Genomic DNA, 25212 nt, shown 5'->3' on the forward strand with positions numbered 1-25212 from the left:
TTTTTTTCACTAACATAATACAGCTAAGGATCACTCACATCGTGTTTAATAATAGCTAATTTCTTTTTACTCCTGAGTAGTACTTCATTGTATGGATATACCAAATTTTATACAGTCACTCATTGCAGGACTTATGGGTACTTTCCGATTTAGGGCCATATTGGAGATTTTAAGATATCTCTTGTAGGAATTGATAGAACATGAGATTTGACTCAGTAATAATATGGAAGGTTTGGAGTTGATTAACCAACCTGATCTAATTGATACATACAAAATTTTCAAAGGCACATAGGGAATTTACCAAAATAGAACATATTCTAGGACATAAGGAATATAAGAACAGATTTCAGAAAACTGAAATAATACAGAATCCCCTCTACAGGCTGTGTGACTAAATTGGAACTCAATGACAGGAGAATACCCAGAAGGTTCCCTAATATTTGTATAGTAAGTAATACCCTTCCAAATAACTTTTGGGACAAAAGAAAAGTAAAAAATGAAAATTTAAAAATATTTTGAGCTAAAGAAGATGAAAAAGTGTGTCGGGGGGAGATAGCTCATTTGGTAGAGTGCTTGCCTTGCAAGCACAAGGCCGTGGGTTCGATCCCCAGCACCGCAAAAATAAGAAAAAAAAAAACAAAAAGAAGATGAAAACGTCGGTGAGAGATCAGACAGCAGTACCTAAAAGGAAAATTTATAGCTCTAAATGCATGTAGTAGAAAAACAAAAGTCTGAAAACCAATGAACCTGGTTTCCAACTTAAGAAAGAGCTGGGCATGGTGGTGCACACCTGAAATCCCAGCTACTTGGATACTGAAGCAGGAAGATGCCTTGTTTGAGGCCAGACTGGGTGACTTAGTGAGAACTTGTCTCAAAATAAAATTAAAAGGGCTGGGGAAGTACAATTCCAAGTATCTATCCAAAGCAAAACAAGGAACACAACAAACCAACTAACTAAGATAGAAACAAAGGGGGTTGAGTATATGGTTCAGTTGTAGGGCACTTGCCTAGGATGCTCAAGGACCTGGGGTTGATTGACTTTTAGCACTTAAAAAAAAAAAAAAAGAAAGGAAAGAAGGGAGAAATGGACAATATATACCCCCCGCCAATAGAAACAAAGATAGACTAAACAAGAAAGAAAAAAATTCAGCCTGACATGGTGGCACATGCCTATAATCCCAGTGACTTGGGAGGCTGAGGCAGGAGAATCTTGAATTCAAAGTCAGCCTCAACACTAAGTAACTCAGTGAGACCCTGTCTCTAAATAAAATACAAAAAAGGGCTAGGATGTGGCTCAGTGGTCGAGTGTCCGTGAGTTCAATCCCCAGCACCCACCCTTCAGAAAAGAAAGAATGAATTCACAAAGACCTCCAATATCAGAATGAATCTAGAGTATTACTATAGATTTAACAAACATTCAAGGGATAATATGAGGATGTAATAAACACTTGAGAGTAAATCTGAAAATTTAGACAAAATGAATAAAATCTTTGAAAACTGAATTTACCAAAAGTGACATAGGAAGAAGTGGATAAAGTGCATAGTCCTATATCTATTAAAATGAATCTGTCATTAAAAACCTCACAGTGCAAATTCAGGTGCAGATGCTGCTAATATTCTCATTGAACAGGTATATCATTATTGTAAATTCAGTAAGCACAAATTTGATTTTTGTCTGTGTGTTAGGCTTACAAAGTGTTTAAAAGTTCACTTAAAATGAACCCATAAGTAGTAAGGGGAATGGTAGGTGGGCGTACACATGGGAACAAAATTGTCCATATTGTAATATTTGTTGAAACTGGGCAATTTGGTGTATTAATTTCATTAGCCACTACTACTACTATTACTATTACTACTACTACTACTACTACTACTTCTTCCAGTACAAGGGATTGAACACAAGGTCTCATGCATGCTGGGAAGTACTCTATCATTGAACTCTGGGCAAAACACGCCACCAGCTCCATAGCTCCCTCTGATTCAACGCCACAGTGGGTTGATGGCAGACCAAGTCACCTGATCTGCTACCCTGGTACCTTCTGGAATCTCTTCTCTATCACATTCTCATTTCCACTCTGGTTTCTTTCAAGGCACACTCCTCGTTAGAGCCTTTGCACTTGTTTCCTTTGTCTCAAATGCTCATTCTTCAGATCTGCATGACTTGACTCATTCAGGTCTTGACTCAAACCTCACCCTTTCAACAAACACTTCCAAGGTTACCCAAAATCAAATCCCCAAACCCACAACTGCATTCTCTGTCCTATCTCCCTGCTGTGTTTTCCTCCAGGGATCTGTATCATTTGGCACACAAACTATTTTCTAGTATTTTTAGTTTACTCCCACTAGAATGCAAACTCTAACTGGACAGTGACATTCACAGTGTATTCCAGTGTCCAGAATGATAGCTGGCATACAGTAGGTGTTCAAAAAAACATGTACTGAATGAATAAGAAGGGTCCCCAGCTTCTTCAAGGGGTGCTGTTTGGTTCTTCTGCAAATTCCACAAAGACCCCTTCACATTTTGGGCTTCTTGGTTCTAGACCTGTTCCACACTTGCCTGAGTCTGGCCTAGGTACAAGGGTCACTTCGGATGTCCCTTCAAAGGAACAGGTGGTTTTAGCAGAAGCCAGAAGACAAGGATCCTCTACTTAGTGGTTGTGTAAATATAGGGGCCATGGAATCTCTCAAGGTGACTTTAGACTCTTAGTCTGCCACTTACCATTTCTGAGATTGTGCAGGGTTCCCTCATTTCCCTCAGCATTAGTTTACTCATCTGTCCAATGGGAACAACAACAACAACAACAAAAAAACCCCACCAACCAACCTTTTAGAATGATTTTGATAACGAAGGGGAATAACTCCAGAGACCAGAATTTGGCCACAGAAAAGCTTTTACTGTCAAATGCCACTGAAAAAAATTTTGACAGGTCCCTGGAGTCCCCAAAGGTTCCCCCCCCAATAAAGGAAATGGCCAAATGAAAATGAAAACCTGGCCTGCCCTCTCTCGCCAGTGTCCCTTCCCCGCGCCCTTCCTCTAGTTGCACCTTCGCCCCGCACCCTCCCTCTCCTCGCCCCGCGCCTGCCCGCTCCCCGCGCTCTCGCGCCCGCCTGCTCCGTGCCCGGTGCTCGCTCCGCGCTCGCTCGCGCTCCCCGGCGCCGGCTGCGGAGGGAGCTGCTCTGCCCGCAGCTGGCGCAGCGCGGGGGCGGCCGCGGGTGGGCGGGTGCCGCGGGCCCGGGCGCCGAGCATGAGCCGCCGCCGGCGCCGGCCGCGCGCTGCTCGGGGCCCGACTGCGGCGCGAGGGCGGCGCGGGAGCGACGCTGGCCCGGACCGAGGTAGGCAGCGGCCGCTGATCCTCGTCCCTCCTTCCTGCCCTCCTGCGGGTCGTCCCCTCTGGTTGCCGGCGCGGACAGGGCGGGGCGTGCGCGGGCCCGGGGTCCCGCCTGGCGCGGCCGTCGTGGGGCCGGGGCGCTAGCTCCCGGCGTGGGTCAGGGGACGCGCGCTGGGGAGGGCGACCGCTAGCCTAGCGCGCGGAGTTACTGAGAACTCAGCCCCAGGCTGGACGGCGCTGGGACCCCCTGCACCCTCTGCTCCAGCAGGGCGTGGGGAGGTCCGGTTCGGGCGTGGCGGGAGAACACGGCAGACGGGCGTGGGCACCGCTGGCAGGTCCGCTGCCCCGGGCCTGGCGTGGGGGAGGGGGCTGGGGAATCCAAGGAGCTTGGGGCTGCGCAGTTGGAAGTTTCCATTTGCTCTTCTGCGTTCTGGGCCCCACGGCGACATCTCACGCACTCGCTGTTTGGCGAGGAATTGGGTGTGAGCACCGCATTGGAGGAAAGAGAGCCCTGGTCTTGAGAGATGCTCCCTCTCCCCATGGGTCAGGGTCGTTTGAAGGACCGAGCTCTTTGCCCCGGGCCTTGTTTGGGATCAGGGACTGGGGCAGGTGCTGCTGGTTATGGTTTGTGTATGTGTGTGTGTGTGTGTGTGTGTGTGAGCGCGTGCACACACGCGGGGCGGGGGTAGTCCTGTTTGGGGAGAGATGCACTGACAGGTTCCTGCACCCTGCATTTCTAACTGTCACTGAGCGCTAAGCTAGTGGTATTTACGGGGAGGCCCTTGTCTCTTGGGAACCACCTGGGGGCTGAGAGATGGTGGGCTCCTGCTTTCCCTGCACAGGGCCGTGAATCCCCCTTTGGTTCACCCTCCCTGCCACTGTCATTCTTCCACTGTCAGGAAAAGGGAAGGACTCAGATGGCCACTTGCCCCAGGAGTCCAGGATCTTAAGGAGGTGATGGTTTGCCCCTTCCCCTGGGCTCCCCTGCCTGGGTCTGGATTCTTTCTTGTCTAGCAAAGCTTGTCCTGGGTCTGGGCCCTTCTCTGCCCAGGTAGGGGTCCTCCAGAGCAAAGCAGTAGCAAAGCACTAGGAAGTTTTGACTTATGAACCATGGTGGGCTGCAGGCCCCTCCCAGACTGTTTCTCTGTCAGCAGAATGACACGATGGATCTGATGACCCCTGAAGGCATTTCCACAGTGACATCCAGTGACACTGCTTTGAAACCTCCCTTCAGGAGGTTTCAGGACCCCAGCTCCAGAAGAAGAAATCCAAAGTGGGAGGATGTGGGGGACCTCAGCTGGGTGGCCTGGCAGCACATGGGTGGGTTCTCTGTCCCTCTAGTTTTTATCCTTAGGATCATGGGATTGTCGTGTCCCAACAGCCCTCTTGATGGTGGTCAGCCTGAGGCAGGGGTGTTACAGGGTTGAAAAGATTCAGCAGGTTCCATGGTGAAGCTTGGAAGCTGGGTACTTTTAAATATGGCCCCCCTGGTTTGGGAGCCCATGCAGGTGTCCCCAGGTGTGCCAGTGGGCCCAGCCGGAAAGCTAGCCAGTGAGTTTGTTTTTCTCTAGGAGGCATCTTCGAGCTGCCAGCCTGATGGCTCCCTTCCACCTGGCAAATTGTAGAAATGGAACAGTTCACACAGAGCAGAGGGTTTTTTGGTGTAACTTAGCAACTGCAGGCAGAGGAGGAGGAAGGGTAGGAGGAGAAGGAGGCATGATGCTTGCCACTGCATTTGTGTTGGGTACTGATGTGAGGGCCTTGCCTTCATGTGGTAGGGGTGGGGCTGTCCCGCCTGGTCAGATGAGGAACAGACCCCAGTCCTACCCTACCCCTGAGTCCTCTAGGGGAGAGCAAGTAAAAGATGGGTTATGCAGGTGCGGTCTGAGAACTCCTGAGCATGCCTGCCTCTCCACCTGTAGAATGATGGCCTCAAAGAGCAGCATTGTAATAGCTTAGGTTGGTTTTGATTTTTAGCCCCAGAATCATGTATTTCACAGAAGCCAAATTTCTCAAATAGGTCAAGTGAAGTTGCACTGCTGAGGCAGCGCAGGGGGCTTTGAGTCCACATACTGCCTCAGGAAGCTAGGTGGGTGGGCTGGTGTGGAATACTTATGTCTACATGGCCCTACCCCAGGGGAGGGGCCCTGGGCTGCTGGGGGCAGAGTCCCAGGGAAGAGGAAGGAAACCTGGGTCAGAACATCTCCCAAATCTCTTCTTGCTGCCCCCTGATGGGACTCCTCCATCACTTCCTCCTGCTTTTCTTCCCGGGGCCATCTGCTTCAGCCCTGGTCGCTCTGGCTGTTTTTCTCTCAGAGCTTCCAAATGCTGAACAGAATTCTGCCTCCGGTAACTCCCACCCATTCCAGGCTGCCTCTCCAGTTCTTTGCCCTCCTTTACCCACCTCCCTCCCCAAGGATGAATGTTTACCTAGCAAGGCTGTGATGTGTAGAGGGAGGGAGAAAGGGAGGGAGTAGGCAGGGGTACTGAAGTGGCATCTTCTGGTGCAGTGGCCATGGGAGAAGGGCCTCTGACATGCACTGGTCACCAGCAGGGCCCCTTGATCCTTGAGAGTCTGGGGAGGATACACTGCCCTCTTTTTAGACTTATGTCTTTCTCAGCCCTTTCTGGGCAGATCCTGTGGTTGTGGATATGTGTAAGAGAATGAATGCAAGGGATTGTCCAGAGTGGGTTGGTGCTATAAGCCCATGTAGAATGCTCCTCAGCTGGGGACAACAGGAAGCTCCATCTAACAACCCCCAGAGCAGGGTTTGAGAGGGTCAGCAGGCATGATGAGATGAGAGCCATGTGAGGGAAAGTCCTAAAAACTCCTGGCCTTTCAGACTTTGAACCTCTGGAATTTGTGTCCTGGGACAGGCTGGCTGTGGTTGCCTTAGGCACTATAAAGAGAGTACTGTGAGAGACTTCATTGTGATACCTCAGGATGGCAGAGGGGGGTGGGGGCAGTGGGGTGGGGTGGGTGTGGTGGGTGTGGGGGCTGAATGCTGCTGGTGGCTGTATTGCCTGAGGATGACAGAGGGGAGGGAAACTATACTGATACAGTCAGATAGCCTCAGGGGTCTGGATGCTCTTTCTGCAAAGGCATCTAAGAATTACCTGGGCACCTTTAAGCATGACTTCAGGCAAACCTCTGTGGTCCTTCCCTAGCAGCCTCTCTCCACCTCATTCACGTGACACAGAAATTTCTCAGTCCCCCTTGGTCAGTGCTGGGATGTGAGCACAACCTTGGGCCAGAGCCAGTCTTTGCCCAGTGTTGCCCAGGGACTCTGAGGCCTCATGAGCTGGCTGTGATTCTTTGTGAATTCAGAGAACAGAGATCAGTGCTAGCTTGAGGAAGGGAGGCTTGAGGCTGGGCAGAATAGCCTGGAGTATGTACTTCACATGAGCTTGTGAGCTCTGTGCGGCTGGGGTGTTGGCTCCAACCCCAGGGCATAGTACTGGGCACACAGGTTGCTCCTTTCTATTTGCCTAGCTCTTGGGCCATCTGCTCACATGTAGGATGACACCACTCCATTTGACAGGTGACTGGCCTCGGACGTGAAGTTATTTTTGTAAAGCTTCTTCCATCTTTAAAGCAACAAATCTTGTCTCCTTCAGCTCCCTCCCACCCTCCTCCTCTGCGCATGCTGACTTTGAAGACATATTCTCTGCTTGCTCACTCCACATCCTCACTTCCCACTCTCCCAGCCCACTCCAATCTGGTATTCACCCTCAGTCCAGGGAGATCATCTTCAGATGCCCTGGACTTCACTGTCCTTGCTCTCAGGCTATGCCACCTGTCCCCTAGTTCTCTGGCCTTCCTATAGCCCTCCCACAGCTCTTCCTCCTGTTGTGGGACACAGTTTCTCAGGATCTGGGCCCACACCCACTCCCTAGCCACAGCTTCTGTTCTCCATGCTGAACTAATCCCAACTCCTTTCAGCCCAATCCTGAACCTGGGGGCTCCTTTAGTATGTGTGCTGTGCTGCTGGATGCCTCCCAGGTGACCATAGGTGTCATCATACCTTTGAACCTTGCCAGCCTGAGACTCTCTATCTGAGCAGGTAGGCAGCCACAGTCTCCCTTGCCCCCTGTGCCAGGTCACCCTTGTATTGAGTCATCAGCCAGTCTGGCCTTGCTGTAGACCTCTCTTCTTTTTTCCTTTTGGTACCAGGGATTGAACCCAGGGGTGCTTAACCATTGAGCCACATCTCCAGCCCTTTTTTTATATTTTATTTTAGAGACAGGGTCTCTCTAAGTTGCTTAGGGATCTGCTAAGTTACTGAGACTGTTTTGAACTCATGATCCTCCTGCTTCAGCCTTCCAAGCCGCTGGGATTACAGGTGTGTGCCACCATGTCTGGCTTCCTAGACCTCTCTTCTACCCTCTCCTCCACCTTTCCTACTTATTGCCACTTCCATCCTGGCCTGGATAATTGCAATGGCCTCCTTCTCATTCGATCTTTTCCCTGACACAGGACTCTGTCTTGACCTCTTCCCCACAGTTGATTTCCACTGTTCTTCAGGGGTTTCCTGTGCAGGTGTGATGTGCAGGGAGATCATCTTCAGAGACCTCTGTGGTGTTGCCATAGGTTTATTGTCTGTGATTCTCTGGGGACCTGTCTACTCCAGGTCTCAGACAGACCCCAGATCTAAGATGGTGGTTGTGCTGGTGGGATATATGCAGAATTCTCTGTGCTGCTTTGCATGGTAGGGCAGAGGCTTCTGTCTGGAGCCACTTGCTGCTGCACTCCACCCTGCTTTAGGGGGAGGAGAAGGGTGCAGACCAAGAGCTTTTGGTCAGATGAGTTTCTGGGGCAAATGTTGGTGACTGGACCAGTGTGGGAAAGAATAGTGGGGGGCAGGGCTGGGAGGACAGCACCCTGCTTGTTGTCACCACTTCAGTTTTTCCAAGTGTCACCCTCAGACTCTACCTTGAAGAGAGCTTCTCCCTGGATCCAGTTGCCATGACAACACTGTTAACAAAGAGTAGCTTCCATGGAGGAGGCTGGCTTACCCAGAAGCTGAGGGTGCTGGGAGAGGGTATGTGTGCTCTGATGGATACATCAGCACAGCCTGTCTCCTTATCCCCTCCAAAGCTACCCAAATCTTGAGAATTCTTTCCTACCCTTTCTGCCTGGAGTACTTTCCAGGCCTGTGGTGCCCATATCTATCCGATGTGAATGTCACTGAGCCTGGATTCCATTGGGGTGTGGCCTGGTTTCCAGCCACAAATGAAGCTTCCTACCTGGAGTGTGGGGGACATGCTCAGCCCTGATTCCAGATGCTTCCCAGGGTGAGAAGCTACAGTATGCTGCTGTAGAAACCTAGGCTTGGAGGCCAGACTTCTCTTGCCTGGGGCTTCTCATAGACTAATTCTGTGCTCTAGCGCATCCTGGCTGTGAGCTATGAACAGGTCCCCTGGGCCTGTTCTTCTCTAGGGGCATGGTCTGGATTAAATGAGGTAAGTGCAGCCCTGAGCTCATGAGAAGGGCTGGCCTGGCTGTTGGGATCCAACTCTCTGCCCTCAGAGCTGAGGGGGAGGGAGGCCAGGTGAGGCTGGGCAGGTAGATCAGCTGGGAGATTAGGGTTGGAGCAGGTTGGAGAAACAGAAACAGCTTGGGGAGTTCTAAAGGGTATTTCAATGCTTTCATGAGTAAATTACTCAGAGGAGGCAAGAGGCTGTGTCAGTTATTCATTTGATTATTGTTAATAGTGGGTGTCTCTCCCAGCGGTAGTGGATAAGGAGTAGAGTCCCTGGAAGACCAGCCTGGGAGAAGATGAACATCAAGGCTGCCCTAAGAGAGCCCAGTCCTGCCTAACACTGCCCCCTGCAAGCCCTCCTTACTCTGTCCTCCATGTCTCTTGTAGCTAGGCTCACACCAACCAAGGCAGAACTGTCAGATCTGTTGTGAGGTACTGGGCCAAATTACCTGTTTTGCTACTTGTGTTGGTGGAAGAGTGAGGACACTGAAGGTCTTGGGAGGAGGAGTTGACAGTGGTCCATGCTGGCAGAGTTGGCCAGAGGTCCCAGCTGATCACTGATTGGCCAGGGCTGTGGGAATCATCTCCAGGAGTAGGGGTGGGTTGGAAAACTCCCACATGAGCAAGACCTGGAGGGAACCCAGGCATCACCACTGACCTCACCCTAGTGATGATGTACCTGAGGGCACATATAGAACCACCAGCTCAACAGTGGGCACATTGGTGAAAATCTGAAAATCTGAAAAATCCATCATATAGCAGTCTTGGAAGAAATTAGTAACAAAACAACTCCAAAATCAAGTCATGTTTAGAAAATTTAAAAGATATGTAAAAAAAAATGGATAAAGAAATAATAAAAAATTATTGAAAAGAAAAAAACCTTGCTTAACTTTAGAACCAGGTACCATGCTGCACGCCTGTAATCACAGCAACTTGGGAGACCGAGGCAGGAGGATTGTGTTTGAGGCCAGTCTTGGCAATTTAGTGAGACCCTGTCTCAAAATAAAATTGAAAAGGACTAGGGATGTAGCTCAGTGGTAAAGGGGCCTTGGGTTAAATCCCTAGTATCACCGGAAAAAGAACAAAAAGCTTAGGTTCAATTGATACAAATACAGTGAAGGGAATTTGTGCTACTATTGTACTTAACAGACAAGTTCCCTGCTGACTAAGAAGCCTGTGTTCTCTGAGGACAAGTCCCCTTGTCTCCTCCGTGGGTCCTGTGGTGGGAAAGGGCCAGGAAGTGGGCCTCTGGGAAGGGTTTAGAGGCAGTTGAGCCAGTAACAGGCCCTGAGATGGAAAGCCTGGGGCGATGTTCTTGGAGTCTCAGTTCAGTTCCATGGCTAATCTGCATGCGGAGGCTCCTGTGGAAGAGCTGCTGCTTGGGTCATGGTGTGAGATAGTCCACCCGAGACACATCTTCAGCTTCACTGTGGAGGGCCTTGTGCTTCCCCCAGGAGAGAACTGGGAACCTGCATGTAGGAAGGGGTTGAGATCCATGGAGCTGCAGTGTAGGGTGCCCTGCAACTTGGTCCTTGAATCAAAATGCAGCTGGGGACTTTGAAAAGGCCATTCCACGTCTGATGGCGTATACCTCATTTTCTCAGCCTCCTTGGTTGGCTTTTGAACCCCTCACCGCTCCCCACCCCAACCCTTTCTCTCCTTGGGTTCCCACTCAGCCACCTTACAGGTCTTCTCTTCCCCTCATCCTTTGGTTTTTGGTTACCAGGGAGTGAACCCAGGGGCACGTACCACTGGGTTACACCCCCAGTCCTTTTTATTTTTATATTTTGAGACAGGGTCTCACTAGTTGCCCAGGCTAGCCTTGAACTTGTGATCCTCCTACCTTAACCTCCAGAATAACTGGATTACAGGTATTTAATACGGGACTGGTGCTCTGATCCTTTTTTATCTGTGCCACGGACTCCCAGAGTCCCTACCCATCTCTCTGAGCACATGCACTGGGGATATCACAGATAGTCTCAGTACTTCAGTAGCTGGGTCAAGGCCAAGAACCAAGCTCTCCACATATTATTGCCTGGATCCAGGCTGTTGTGTGTTCCTAGGGGAGTTCAAACATGGAAGAATTCTGTCCTCTTGCCTCCTGTCCGCCTGTACTTCCTGCTTCATCGTAGCTGGCCTTGCCTTCCTTGGCTGCCCCCTCCCCCTCCACTGAGGCTTGTAGCCTCAGTGTTCAGTCCCCCTTGAGCTGTGTTCCTCTAGCAGCTTCTTCTCTCTCTATTCCTCCTACACCTCAGTCTCACTGATTCCAGTGTGCCCATGACCCCTCCCTCCACAGAACTCTTGCTGCCTAAAAATTTAGTAAGCATTTGGGTTCTGACATCTGTTGGGGGTGATCACATGGCCTTTCTCAAGTCCCTCTCTCCTGTATACCTACCCCCAGTCCTCCTAATTGTCCTTAGACCCCTCTCATGTACTCCTTTCTGTGACTTTCTCCTCTTTCACCTGGGCCTTCAGGGCTTTTGGTCCTGTCCTGTAGGACCTGGAAGGTGCACTGTCTCCCCCATTGTCTCTCTTGAGCCTAGGTGGGCGCTAAGACCCCATGCCCTTTGCTGTATACCTGCTTCCTTTGTAGGGCTCTTGGCCGCTGTTCCTTCAACCTCAGTCTGCTGGTGGCATTCTGTTGTCACATACCGATCAGCCTCCACCTGACCCCAGTGTGTGGAGTGGGAGGCAGGGACAGAAGACTTTCTTTGTGGTAGGGCCCCGTCAGCCTTCTGTGGCCTGCCTTCTGCACAACGGCAGTGATATGTCCTATTGGTCAGGGCCTAAGCCTGGCAGTGGACACTCCCCCAGTAGGGGGCGCAGTGCAGCTATGATGGGGCTGGCCAAGCTGCACAGGAGCTGCAGGGCTGCTGCTAACCAGGCAGGTGGCTTGGGTAAATTCTTTGACCTCGCTGAACCTGTTTGCTGTGACAAATAGAGATGAGGATAGCTATGTTCCCTGGTTTGAAGATTAACTGTGACGATGTTAATCTTACATATAAAGCACTTGGCATAGTTTCTGGAACACAGTAAACTCAGTAACTCTGAGGTGGCTGGACATGGTGGGAAACTCTTGTAGTCTGCTTTAGGGTGGTTGAGGCAGGGGAACTGCAAATTCAAGCCAGCCTGGGCAACTTAGTGAGACCCTTTCTTAAAATAAAAAAATCGAAGTGTTGTGGATGTAGCTCAGTGGTAGGACACTGCCTAGCCTACTTGAGGGTTCAATCTGCAGTACTAAATAAATAAATAAATGTAAGGAGGAGATAGATGGTGGTGAAAGGGAAGCATTTTGTTTGGATATCTGAATAATTCTGGTGTAAGGGCATTTAAAAATGCCTTTCTTATTTCAGTCTGAGAAATGCTCTGCCGGAGAACTACCAGGCTTATGCGGATGCATTGTGTGTGTGTGTGTGCATGTATGTAGATGCATAGGGGAGTGACTCTGTTCCTTTCTGCCCTGGACATTTGTCCCTATGTGCCTGTGGCTGTGTGCCCCCCACACCCTGAGTTTGTGGGAGCAGAGCAGCTAGCTGCAGGAGAGGAATCCCTAGATAGCACAGCAGGGAGTAGGCCAGTGCCCTTGGATCTACTCAGCAGGTGGGATTAGAATGGAAGGGAACAGGTCTACAAGTGAATTTTGGAATTATTCCCTTGGGTTCCAGCCCTAATTCTGCCAATCAAATTTTGTAAGGCCTTGGGCAAGCTACTTTGTGCTTCTAAACCTCTGTTTCCATATCTAGGAAATGGGATCAATCCTTACTTCTTAGGACAATTGGAAGAATGAAATAACATCCAGGGACTAAACACCCAGTGCAGGGGCTGGTACGTTGTAAGTGCTCAATAAATGGTAAGTGGGGGGAAGCTATCTGTCAGTGGGACATCAGCAGCACCAAGAGCAGGGAGGGGGATTGGTCCAGGAGAGTTGTCATGGGGTCTGGGTTGGCATGGGTGGTCCCAGGGCACATGACTGGTCTTAGGTTCATGATTCTTGGATTAAGCTGTTTTTCTGAAGACCAGGGGCCTCCTTCTGTCTGTATTAGGGCAATGAGTCTGGACTGGACTGGAGTCCAAGAACCATTGGTATGAGAGGGAGAGCCAGAGGGTTGGTGAAGAAGCCTTGAATCTCCCATGTGAGGATTCCAAAGGAAAATGGCTCAGCATTCAGGAAGTAGGTGGAAGAGCTGGATCGGCCTCAGTTTCCTGCCTCTCAGTTTTTCTGCTACCATGGAAATGTGACAGGGCTGCCTTCTGTCTGCCTCACCACGGGAAGCTGCTGCAAGAGGCAGGACTGGATGTCCTGAAGACACCTCAGATAGGGAAAGCAAGGGAAGAGACTTCCCCAAGGTCCCAAAGAAGATTAGTGGCAATGCCAGAACTGAAACTCAGAGCCCTCTGCCCCTCCTTAGTGTACAAATCCTATTACTGAATTTATTTTAATAGCATTCAGAAAGTAATAAGGGTGCCTATGGGAGTATATGTCCTCTCTTCCCCAGGCCAGCTCCAGGTACCGTTATCAGAGGCTGTTGTCACATGTTTTGGAAGTTCCTGGTCTGTGCACACATGCAATATAGGATTCTTTTGGTGCATGTGGAGGCCATATCACAAGCTGTGTACTTTTTGTGTTGGTGCATCTTGGAGTCCCCTATTTCAGTGCATGTAGAGTGGCCTCACTGTTTTTTTAAATTTTTTTAATTTATCTTTTAATTTTTTACAGACTGCATTTTGATTCGTTGTCCACAAATGGGGTACATCACTTTGTTTCTATGGTTGTGCACGATGCAGATTCATACCATTCGTGTAATCATACATGTACATAGGGTAATGATGTCTGTCTCATTCCACCATTTTTTATACCCCCTCCCTCTCCTTTTCTAAAGTTCCCCCATTCTTCTCTCTGTCCCCACCCTGCCACCCCTATTATAGGGCTCTTTGTTTTTAACAGGGCAAAATGGAGGAGCATTTACCACTTTGATAGATTTTGCCAGATTGTCCTCCAAGCAGTACTAATTTATACTTGTTTTTGATGTATATGGTGCCTGTTTCTCTATTTCTTACCCTTGCCAATCTCATCACTTATTGCAACTTTAGTTTTCATTTCTCTTGTGATGAATGAGATTGAGCATCTTTTTCTATGTATAAGATCCATCTGTTTTGAGGTGTTCATATTATTAATGTAGTATTTCTGTTGGGGTGTTGGTCATTTTCTTATTGACTCATAGAAGCTCTTTGTATATTAAACACATACTTTTGAGGATAAGATGCAAGTATTTTCTCCAATTTATTGTTTCATATTGTTGTGTTAGGATTTTTGCCATGCAGAATTTTTAAAATTTAGGTATCCAGACCTACCTATCATTTAAAAAATGATTTTGGAGTTTTGTAACATTCACAATAGGTGTGAGTTCTCTGATATTAGTTTCTGTGGGTCACAAATAGTTGCCTATCAGAATTTCATGGGGATTAAATCAACAGAAAAGCCTTCTCTACCCTGAAACTATAAAGCAATTCTCATGTGTTTTTCTTATAGACTTATGATTTCATTTTTCAAATGTGAATATTTGATCCATCTGGTAGGACTCCAATTTTACTTTTTTCCAGATGGCTACCCATTTGTCCAGTACCACTTATTAAATACCTTTTCTTCACGGATTCAAAGTATCACCTTTACCATTCACTAAGCTGCCATATGTGTTTGAGGCTATTTCTGGACTTTCCCCTTGCTTCGTTGCTTTGTGTATTTGTGTATTGGTGCCATGTTTTAAATTGAACTTTTATTCTGAAACATTTCAAACGTACTGAAAATTAAAGAGAATTACGAGCCCCCACATATTCATTACTGAGATTCAGCAGTAAAGATTTTACCCATCCTGGTTCATGTACTCATTTTTTCTCTCCTTTGCCTCTTCCCTTCCCTCCCTTCTTTCCCTTTCTTCTCCCTTGCTGTCTTTCTTTTTTCCTTTCTTCCTCCTGCTTTTTCCTTCTCTTTTCTCTTCATTCCTTTTCTTTTTTTTTGTATTTTTCTTTTTTTACTTTGTCTGAAGTATTTAAATTATATCCCTGACCTCTGTCATTGGTCCCCCATATACTTTGGATGTGGATCTCTAAAACAAAGGAACAAATGAATAGGGAAATTTTTCTATAAAACCAGTCATTATCACACTTAACAAAATTAACAGCAGTTCCCTGCTATCATCTAACATACTCTGTGCCTATTCATTTTTCCTTAATTGTCTGGGAAAAGACCTTTTTACAATTGCTTATAAAATCAGTAACCAAATAAAATCCCCATTCGGCATTTGGTGGTTATTTTTCTTAACTCTCCTAAATCTAAAGCAGTCCCTCCTTGGTCTCTTCCTGCTCTGCACTGCTTTTTTTTTTTTTTTTTTTTTTTAAATTTTTTACCATTTATTTGCTACAGAAACTTGGTGAGCTGTCTGTAAATGCCCTACTTTGATGACTTGTCTGTGTTTCCTCATGGGGTCGTATCACTAGTTCCTTCACCCTCAGTGTTTCTTCTAAACCAGAATTTTCATTCTGCACTGTTCATGTTATTTTGGTAAGGATGCTTCTGTGGTGCTGCCCTGTACTTCACACTGCATTTCAGCAGAACCCCACTGTGTCAGGTCTGCTTGCAGTGGGTGTGAACATGGGGAAGATGCACCCTTGTGTCCTGGCATCTGTTTGTTCTGACAGTTTCAACCATTGATGAGCACCAAGTGTTGCATGAAGGACTGCAAGATGGGACCTTTCTAATTCTATCATTCCTTCTGAATGCATTTGAGGAATCCTTCTGTAAATGACATTCCTTCATCAACCAGGACTTTTTGGTTATTTCACTAGAAAGAAAAGGATAAGTGTTACATTCTTTCATAGTTGCCCCTAATCTTCCCATTTTTTTCCCTCATCTCTCTAGCACACTATGCTTCTTCCTGTCAAGTTACCCTTTCAGTTTTCCAAGCACACCCCTGTCTTTCCCATAGTACCTTTTGTCTGGGAGAACACAGTGTACCTTGTTAGCTGTGCGGGTGGTTGTTGCTGTGGTTGACTATCTTCTGGTTGTGACATGAATTTGCGTACATGGGGAGGCGAGCCCAGCTTGTGTTCCCATCAGTTCCTCCTATGTTGAGAGGTGACCTGACACCCTGGGGAGGCTTTCACCCCCAGAATGCTAGATCTGATTGTAGCAGAAATGCCTGCTTGTTGGGGAGACGGATGAAGGGGGTATGTGCTTGGAATGTGGTGGGAGTGTGTCCTAGTTGTCCCCTCCTTCCTCTCTCTTGGTGGATGTAAGCTGTCTGTACTCTAGGAGAGAAGGTGGAAAGGAGGCTGGAGGCTTGGCAGATGACTCTGTGGGCCTATCAATGGACCCCAACAAGTCACCTTCACAAGGTTGAGAATAGAAGGCATGGTAAGCAGAGGGCACCTCCCTGGTCTGCAGATGGCTGCTTCTTTTAGAGTTCCAGAGACAGAAAAAATAAATAAATAAAGAGTTGGAGAGATAGGAGATGGGAGGCAGGACTTGTGTAGGGCCCAGGCCAGGGCTGGGGTACTGACTGTAGCTGGGTACCCACTTTTGGAGCCTGCCCAGTGCAGCCTCTCAGGTTGTGGCCTACTTGGAGGAAGGCACAGAGTGAGGGGTGAGCTGGCAAGCCCCCAAACTCCAGACCTGTGCTTATTACCTGCCCTGTCTAGGCTGGCCCTTGGGGATTTAAGCCCTGTCCCTGGTCTGTTGTGTCCTCAGGGTCTGATGCTAGACTTGGGGGGCAATAAGCAGATAGCTGTCTCTGTCTTGTTGGCCAGAAGAATCCATCAGGGGCAGAGTCAACACATAGACTTCTTGCCTCTTGGTTGTTGGACTTGGCAGACTGCCCTTGACAAGCACCTTGTTTAGGAGGGGAGGAAGACCATTGCAGGTGGGGTGTGACAAGCCCATGGCCTTCGCACAGACTTCTGTATTCTTCCAGTGCTGTGTGACCCTCACCCAGGGTCATCTGTTCCCTAGCCCCACACACCTTGCCTGGCTCAGGCTGATCCTGAAGCTGTCCTGGCTTGTTCAGGTGGGGCACGTAGGCTCTGTGGGTGCAGTGCCTCTTGGCTTCTGCTTCCCAGATTCTCCTCTAGCTTTGCTTTTAGATTAGCATTCTCAAAGTGGGGTCCTGTAGATCAGTAGTTCTCAAAGTGGGGTCCTGTAGATCAGTAGTTCTCAAAGTGGGGTCCTGTAGCCAGCTGCATTAGTAGCACCTGGGGATTATTGGACTCTGGCCCATACCTCCTGAATCAAATACTTTAAAGGGCTGGGGGCAGCAGTATTTTCACAGGCCCTCCTAGAGAGTCCAGTGCCCACAAGAGTTGGAGAATCCTAGGGTTCAGGCCTAGGCAAGAATAAAAATCCTTCCTCTTGGTTCTAAAACTTTCTCAGGCCATAGCCTGATGTTCTGAGCTAAAGCCCCATCAAGGCCCCATGACTGGACCCAGGCCTGCTTGGGCCTTAGTGAGCCCTGACTCTGTCCAGATGCAGCCTCTGTTCATGCATGACTTGCCTTGTGGGCTACCTGCACCCTGCAGCTGTGCCCCCTCCACCCCACCCTCACTGGTCACCACGCCCTGGACTATACCCCTTCCTGACCACCCTCCCTTCTCTGCAGCTGAGCCATCTGCCCTCATCCCACCCACTTCCTGTGGGGAAACCAAACGTGGGACACTGCACAGCCAGAGGATGCTCAAGCCCAGACCAGTGTGACTCTGGAGCTTTTTCTGGGATCCAGAGAAAAAAGGAAAGGAAACAAGGCCAGGCTCTTCCCTATAGTCCTTCCTTCTCCCTCAGCACTCCAAGTCCTGTTAGTGGCCCAGGGACTCCAGAGGCACCCATGAGAGAGCTGTAAGTGCAGGGAACTTAGAGAGGGTGGGCCTAGATCTGTCCTATGGGGTGTGTTGAAGGTGGGTCTCCTTCAGACCATGTGGGCAGGGGGCAGGAGGGTGTTCAGATAATGATGCTGAAGCTCAGATAGTTTGCTCTGTGTGTCCTATTAACAAAACTCTTCTCATCACAACCCTGTTCTGGTGCCCATTTCACAGATATGGAAACTGGGGTCATGAAGCTTGCAAAGAAGGCCTGGCTGGCTCCAGGCTTCCCTTTTGACTGCAGAGGGAGGAGAGGTGCTGTGGAGAGATCAAGACAGGGGGCTCTTGGTGGCCTGGGGTTCTCAGTACCTATTAGGAGGTGCCCATGGGGTTGTTGAGGGTGGCAGATGCTTCCTCCAAAGCCTGGGTCCCAGATGTGCCAGGGGCTGGGGGCAGGAAGCACCCATCTGGTAAGATGCCATGAGTAGGTCCAGGGAAGGGAGTGAGGTTGTCAGCAGGTCTCCACAGGGCAGTCATTCACTTAGGCCCCTTGCCAGGCCACTGGGCTCTGTCCTACTTTCTGAGTTACTGAGCCCTTCCCTGCTCACTAGACAGGAGCTCTTTTGGTGTGCCATGGGGAAAGTCCTGGGTCCTCTGGACCTGTATCCTATCCCTCTAGTCCCCAGGCAGTTCTGGCTTCTGAGTTACCCCCATAGAGCTAGGTCCATGAAGCAGCACCCCAGTTTTTTAGGCTGTCATTGCTAGGCAGGGTGAGGTGCCCAGGTGTGCTGTCCTTCTTCTTGTCCTTGTGACGTAGTGGATGCTGCACTCTGGGGCACGAAGATCAGCCCAGAGTTGAGACCCTCAGCCTGGCTGGGCCCAGCACAAGCAGCACAGCATCCCCAACCTTCAGGTGGACCATCCGTCTAGGGCTTCCTCTGCTCTCTCCAGGATGCATGGAAGTTCAGTGCATACTGCTGAGCAGGAGGCAGGCCTAACTTTCTAGGGAACTCCTCCTGTGATGTTGGATCAGTGTCTCCCTTGTGAGACCTGAGTCCCTGGTGCCTTTGTCAGAGATGTGCCCAGGTGGCCTGCCCAGGGATGCTGGCTGTAACTTTAGCCCCTGCCCTGTGTCTTCCCTGGCCAATTCACTCCTAGATCCTGACTTCCTACTACTGTGGACCCACCCATAGATTCTTCCTCCCTGCTCCTCTGACAAATACAGAGATCCTGTCTCTTTCTCTCTCTCTTGTCCAAGACCAAAGTACAATCTGCATACATAATCATCCCTGATAGGGCCCTTAGAAAGCACACAGATGGCAAGGTACAGCCCTGCATGGAGTCCAGCTTTGTCACCTTCTGCCTTGTGCAAGGAGTTGTCCTCTCTGGGTCTTAGATGCTGCCTCTATAAAACTGTGCTCTAGGGCAAGGTGATGCTGCCCATCACTGTTGGGGGGCACTCTTTGGTCTTCTGTGCCACACTACCTGGCAAAGGTTTTCCTGGGCTCAGGCCAACACAAACTCCCCCAGCTCTGACCCCATGTCCCAGGACCAGGAGTGGGAGAGCCTAGCCCACCCAAACAGATAGGGACAGGTAGTACACACTAGTATATACCAGGGTGGCCAGAAGATCAGTGATGTGGGTTTTCTGCAGCTCCACTTGGGGTCTCCTTCCAGCCTCCTCCTGTACAGTGTTTCCCCAGGAAGGGAAGAGCCTCCACGGTAAATTATTTGACAGAGGTGGTGGGGGAGGAGGAAGACAGGAAGGGCCTTTCTAATTTTCATGCATGCTGCAGCTTTTAGTGTTGCTTGGCAACCAGAGGAGGAAGGAAGATGACAGAGAGGAGTCCAGACCACAAGGATGCCCTCCCCTTCACCCTGCTTGACTGGTTCTCCTTAGGGAGTGGGATGTTGGTAGGTGGATGGAGCCAGGAATCAACCCCAGTGGCCCCAGGCTTTCCCTTCAGAAGGGTCTTCTCAGAGAAACTAATGTGTTTGGGCTCCCAGGAATGACTACATGCCTACCACCTGTTGGTCCTGAGTCAGAGACTGGGCATACCCCATCTTCAGCACCTGGCACGGGGTGCCCTTGATGTGGAGTCTGGTCTTTAATTTCAGCTCTGGTTCTGACTTGGATGGGACTTGGTAGCTTGGACAGCCCCCAACACATCTCTGACCTGTTTGTGCTTCTGTAAAATGGGACAGCAACATTCCTCACAGGGATTACTGTAAGGAGTAACTGACTTTGCTGTGAGGTTTCAATTCTGGAACATTCCATCCCTAAGGTATGCTTAACAACTGTGGGGCCCTGTGGTCAGGACTGTAAGATGTAGGCGGCTCCTTGAAAAGATGGGGACTCTTCCTGGGGTCCCTGAAATCCTTGACTAAACAGTGGGAACAAAGGAGACAGCCTTTAAGAGGCTAGGAGGATAGACCTCACCAACTAATGTCTTTTGACCAGGGTACAGCCCTAAGATCAGACCAGGAGTGGTGTCAGTTCTCCCTCCTCAGCCTGCTCTACTGTCTGGGACATCCCTGGAAGAGACCAGGTCTAGGGCAGGGGGCCAGGCAAGGGTAGTGGCAGTGGGTGGAGCAGGAAGGAGTGATGGTGGGCAGCCTGGTGTGAAGTTACTGGAGGGTGTTGACTCCTGGCAGGGGCTGTGCAGGGCAGTGAGTTCGGAGGGTTTCCTGGATTCCAATGTACTTCCCTCTGGGCATTTCCATCCCAGCCAAGCCCAAAACCAGCTGGCCAGAGGGCTGGGTGGGGCTTGACTCTGTTGGGCAGTGACCAGGCCCACGGGGCTTCCCAGGAAGGGCTGAAAACACCCAGTGCTTCCCAGTTTCCTTTCTGGATACCTGGAAATGTTGCTTCTCTGCCCAGGAGGAAAGTCCCCAGCTTTCCCAGCTGTGCCATGTGTCAGGAACCCTTGAGGCAGAGGGGTCTCCAGCCAGACCTTGGGTGGTCCTTGGGGTCCTCTGTCTCTGTGGGGCAGTGTGCTAGCTACACAAGAGGTCCCATGCCATCAAACCTGAGGAGGACATGCCCAAGTGTCAATGAAATTATTGTGCATGTGCATGTGTGCCATGAAGGGCTGACTTCTTTGTTCCCTTTGTTTAACCAAGGATTTCAGGGACCCCAGGAAGAATCCCCACCTGGAACTCACCCAGTGACTGGCTCTACCTCTTCAAGCTGAGGTAGTACTTTTTAGACTTGCTGCTCACCATAGATACTTGGCTTAGTAAATAAAACCCTGCATAATGGCACCACCAGAATTACCCTCTAGGTAGGGGCTGTCTGTTGCACCTCTGAGCCTCCCCCTACTCCAGCCTACAGCAGGGGCTTGAGAGACCCAGGAGTCACAGTGGTGTGACCTGAGTGTGAAGGGTCAGTTCCAGACCTTCCAGGCAACAGCCTCTGCTGCCAAGGAAATTGAATGGCATGTGGTGTGGCTAGCAGTGCTGGTGGGAGCCCTGAGATGGGAGAAAAGGGTGGATTGGCAGAAAACAGCCACCACCTGAGAAGGTCTGGGTCAGCTAGCATTGCTGGCAGGATAGGTGCCTATTAGGGGGAGGTCCTCAGTACCTCCAAGGCCCTTCATGGCTCCACAGCTGTCTCAGAGTCACAGGTATCTCAGTGAGAGGGCCCTGTTCTCTGCCCCATCTGCAGCCCCAAAACTCCTGATTCCCCATCTTCAATGATTTTATCCAACTTGCTTCACGGCTGGGATTACAGGAAGTGCAGTCTGGGGTGGGGACAATTGGAGCAGCATTGCTGGAGGGATGCCCTTCACAGAGCGTGGGCCAAGCTGAGTACTGGCTCTGCCCTGGATTTTAAGTCTTGCTCAGTTCTCAGCAGGGCCTCTTGGGGTGTGGAGGCCCAGATCCCAGACACAGCAGAGCAGCAGGCAGAGTGGGCTCGTGCCATGCATGGAGCTCCAGAGGTGTTGCAGCCCTTTTCCTTGGTTCCTCCACAGCCACCTCCCAGTGCTCAGGAGCAGAGCTTGTTACCCTGCCCTCCAGGAACTTGTGCTGTGCTGTTTCCTCTCATTGTCATAATAGCTCATTTACACTGTGGTTCTGTAAGTCAGAGGTAGGTTGGGGTCTCAGTGAGCTGAGATCCAGGTGCTGGCAGCCTTCCCCTCTGGAGGCACCAGTGCAGAATCATGGTCATCCTAGAGTTTGTTGTCCTGTTTTGTGAGGTCCCTATTCCTTGGGGAATATCAGCTAGGGTCCTCTCAGCCCAGAGAATCTCTCTCTGGTCCTCATAGAGTCTCCCTACATCGCAGGATCAGCAGTGGGGTGTCATATCCTCTCATTCTGCTGTCTGTCCAACCCTGACCTGTCATCAAATCTATTTCTCTGACCACAGCCAGGTAGACCCCTCAATTTAAAGCACCATGTGATTAGAGCGGGCCACCTAGATAATCCAGGATAATCTCTCCATCTCAAGAGTCTTCACTTAATCACATCTGCAGAATCTCTTTTGCCATATAGGGAAACATTCACAGGTCCTGGAGATCAGGGTGTGGGCATCTTTGGGGGCTAAACTCATTCTGAGAGCTAATTCCTTCCATGCAGTGAGCAAGATAGCCCTCTTCCCTGTAGGGGTTTTCAGTCTGAGGCGCTAGTCAGTCCATGAACCCGCACATGGTGTAGTTTACAGGTCATTGTACCTGCCTTGAAGGACACATCAGGGTGAGGTGGTGGGGAGTGTGGGTATCAGGAAGGCCTCTTGTTGGGGGTCTTGTGTCTTCAGAACCCAGAGCAGACCTGGTTGAGCTGTTGCTCAACTTTACAACAGCCAGGGATAGGAGTCTGTGGAGGCAACCTCCCAACCCCCCGAAGTGGGCCTTTCCCAGGGCTATGTAGGCACAGTCCTCCTCTCTGGGGCATGGACATGGAAGAAACATGAATATCTGGCCCATAACCAGGCTCTTTGTGAAGTCAAGTGGTCCGGAAGGAAAGGGATGCTAGTACTCTGTGAGGAGAATCTTGGGGAAGAGCCTTTGCCTACAGGTTGTGGGTTCTGATGGGGTTCAGATGATGGGTATTCAGGGTACAGGGCAAGCAGGCTGGTCAGAGCTGGCCTGTGTTGTGGGTGAGGATGGACTTGGGGCTACTCTCATGTGCTGGCATCCAGACCAGCCCCAGCCCTGCACCCCAGCCTTTCCTGAGGGTATTTTGATGAGTGTGCTGCCACAGTAGGCAGTAGGTATTCTGGGGAGTCACAGGTTGAGCTCAGAGACCAAGAAGCAACTCCACATCTGAACCTACCTGGAGGCTTACCTACCTCTTCCCTGTGTATCGGCTGCCCCATCTGGCCCCAACTCCCCCCTGGGGAATGGCCTGCCTAGTGTTGGTGGGGTTCATGCTGCTCCCTTCCTTCCCAGGCAGCCCTTTGCACTAGAAAGGGCTGCTGGATGTTGAATCCCCACCTGATTTACAGCCTGGCTGGCTCCCCTCCCCACCTTGCCCTGAGTGCCTGACGAGGTCAGGGCCCTCAACTTCCCCAGGTCTGGTTCCTCCACCTTCCCAGGCCTGGCTTGCAGGGTGGTGTCTACTATGTTGCAGGTGTCTTGATTATTTTCTGCCTGACGTCATCTTTTGGCCTGGAGGTCTATCTGCTGACATGGAGAGAGAGTTGTGTGGGGGTGAGTGGGTGGCAATGCCATGCACAGATAGGAGGGGTTCCCAGTTCAGCTTGCTGAGACTCAAAGGTCTTGCTCCTAAGATCTTGACCCAGTTAAGTCACGGCCCTTGGTTCTTCCAGCATGGGTGGAGACAGGTGCTCTCTAACAACACGCCATGGTCAGAGTCAGGCAGGAGCTTGATGCCATCCCTGTCTATTCTCAGGATGCTACCACTACCAGGCAGGGCCTTCCCATCTGCCTGTTCCCACGTCACCAGTTATCAGTTTGTTGTGGGGACTCCCTGTTCATTCATCTCCTTCTGAACTGGACAGGAACAAGGAGGGAACATGGATCAGCAGGCTTGTCCGTGAATCCTTGTTGAGCAGCATCCTGTCCATGGTCCTGGAGGAGTGAGCCATGGATGGGGAGGCAGAGGCACAAGCATCCTGTTAAACCAGAGTGCTGAGTCAACGACCTAGATTCCTGACAGTCCTGATGGGACTAATGCTCTCCAGCTGCCGCATCGAGCACATTTCACAGTCTGCTCAGGGTTTGCACAATTAGCAGGACTGTGCCGTCCCCTGACCACGTGTGGAGGTGAGGTAGCTCGGCTGTGGGCTCGGGGTTGACGTCTCAATTTTCACAGCTGCCTGCATCCCTCACACACATGCTCAGCTGCAAATGAGGAACAGGAAATCAATCTATGTGGCTTTTTTTTTTTTTTCATGCATGTGTGGGTGTGTGCTGGAAGCTACACTCTTGGTGCTACAGAGATTGTTCTTCCTGGGGAGCTTCTGGTAGAGCCCCAACTCACAGAATGATAAGGAGGCCCCTCTAGATATTTGGGGGCAGAGCTGGGAGGTGAGGGTGGGCAGCATACAGACCCCTCATTCCTGGGGGAATGGCAGGGGGCAGCAGGGACTTATAGAACCCACTGGGAAACTTCTCATGAGTGCTCCATGTGAAATGAGTCTCAGAAATGGGTTGCAGGCCGGGTGCAGTGGTGCACGCCTATAATCCCAGCTGCTTGGGAGGCTGAGGCAGGAGGATTGCAAGTTCAAAGCCAGCCTCAGCAAAAGTGAGGCACTAAGCAACTTAGTGAGACCCTGTCTCTAAATAAAATACAAAATAGGGCTGGGAATGTGGCTCAGTGGTTAAGTGCCCCTGAGTTCAGTCCCTGGTACCACCCCCCCCACCAAAAAAATAAAAAAAGAAAAAAAAGAAATGAAGTTGCAGGCCCCAATTGAAAGAGCGAGCCTCTTTCCATGGCTCTTTCTGTCAGATTTCTGGAACCTCCCCAGCCTTCCCTCTTGTCCTGGCTGGGGAATCAGGGAGTAATTAAAGCTGCTCAGGGTTGGCCTGTGATGGGGTCTGACTTCCTTCTTCTCTGTCATCTTCTTATCCCCAGCTGTCATGGACCCAGTGTTCAGCTTATCTGGCTCCCTAGCTTCCCATACCACGGTACCAGAGACCTCTGCCTTGGCTGTGGGTGTACAATGTTGGAAGAAGGGAACAAGCTCTCTTAAGTGCATGCCACACACACTGCATTTTCTGAAGGAAAAAACCAACAATCAGCTGAAAAATTTGCACTGATTCCCTTGATGAGAGACAGAGTTGGGACCTTGCCCTGGCTCCACCTGCTGTAGGCACTATGCTGCATCCCTCACAGGGCTTTCTCTAAGGAAAACACTGAATAATCTTGCTTTTAAAATATATATTGGGCTGGGGTTGTAGCTTAGTGGCAGTATGTTCACCTAGCACGTGTGAGGCCCTGGGTTCAATCCTAAGCACCACATAAAAATAAAGGTATTGTGTCTACCTACCATAAAAATATTAAAAAGTATGTATTAATCTCATATGTTCTGATATCTGCAGAAGCCCTGTCACTGGTTAAGGAACTCTCAGACTCTGCCATCTGCATTAGCT

At 50.1% G+C, this 25212-nt stretch overlaps 1 protein-coding gene across 7 annotated transcripts in view; it reads left to right on the forward strand.

Annotated features, from left to right (window-relative positions):
* The first annotated feature begins 3131 nt into the window (after window positions 1-3131).
* RASGEF1A (RasGEF domain family member 1A) overlaps window positions 3132-25212 on the forward strand; it is an 82837-nt gene continuing 60756 nt past the window's right edge. For 3 of the 7 annotated variants that reach the window (XM_079136838.1, XM_079136843.1, XM_079136842.1), the window contains exons 1-2: window positions 3133-3333; window positions 12556-12662. Coding sequence is in view for 1 of the 7 variants with exons in the window: in XM_079136842.1 (XP_078992968.1) it covers window positions 12660-12662 (3 nt within the window). In the remaining 6 variants the exon portion in view is untranslated. Of the gene's footprint in view, window positions 3334-12555; window positions 12663-20830; window positions 20852-25212 lie in introns of those variants that run through there. The other 4 variants (XM_079136840.1, XM_079136847.1, XM_079136845.1 and 1 more) reach the window with 3 other exon arrangements.

The sequence above is a fragment of the Sciurus vulgaris genome, assembly GCF_902686455.1.
Source record: "Sciurus vulgaris genome assembly, chromosome: 4".
Classification (NCBI taxonomy): Eukaryota; Metazoa; Chordata; class Mammalia; order Rodentia; family Sciuridae; genus Sciurus; species Sciurus vulgaris.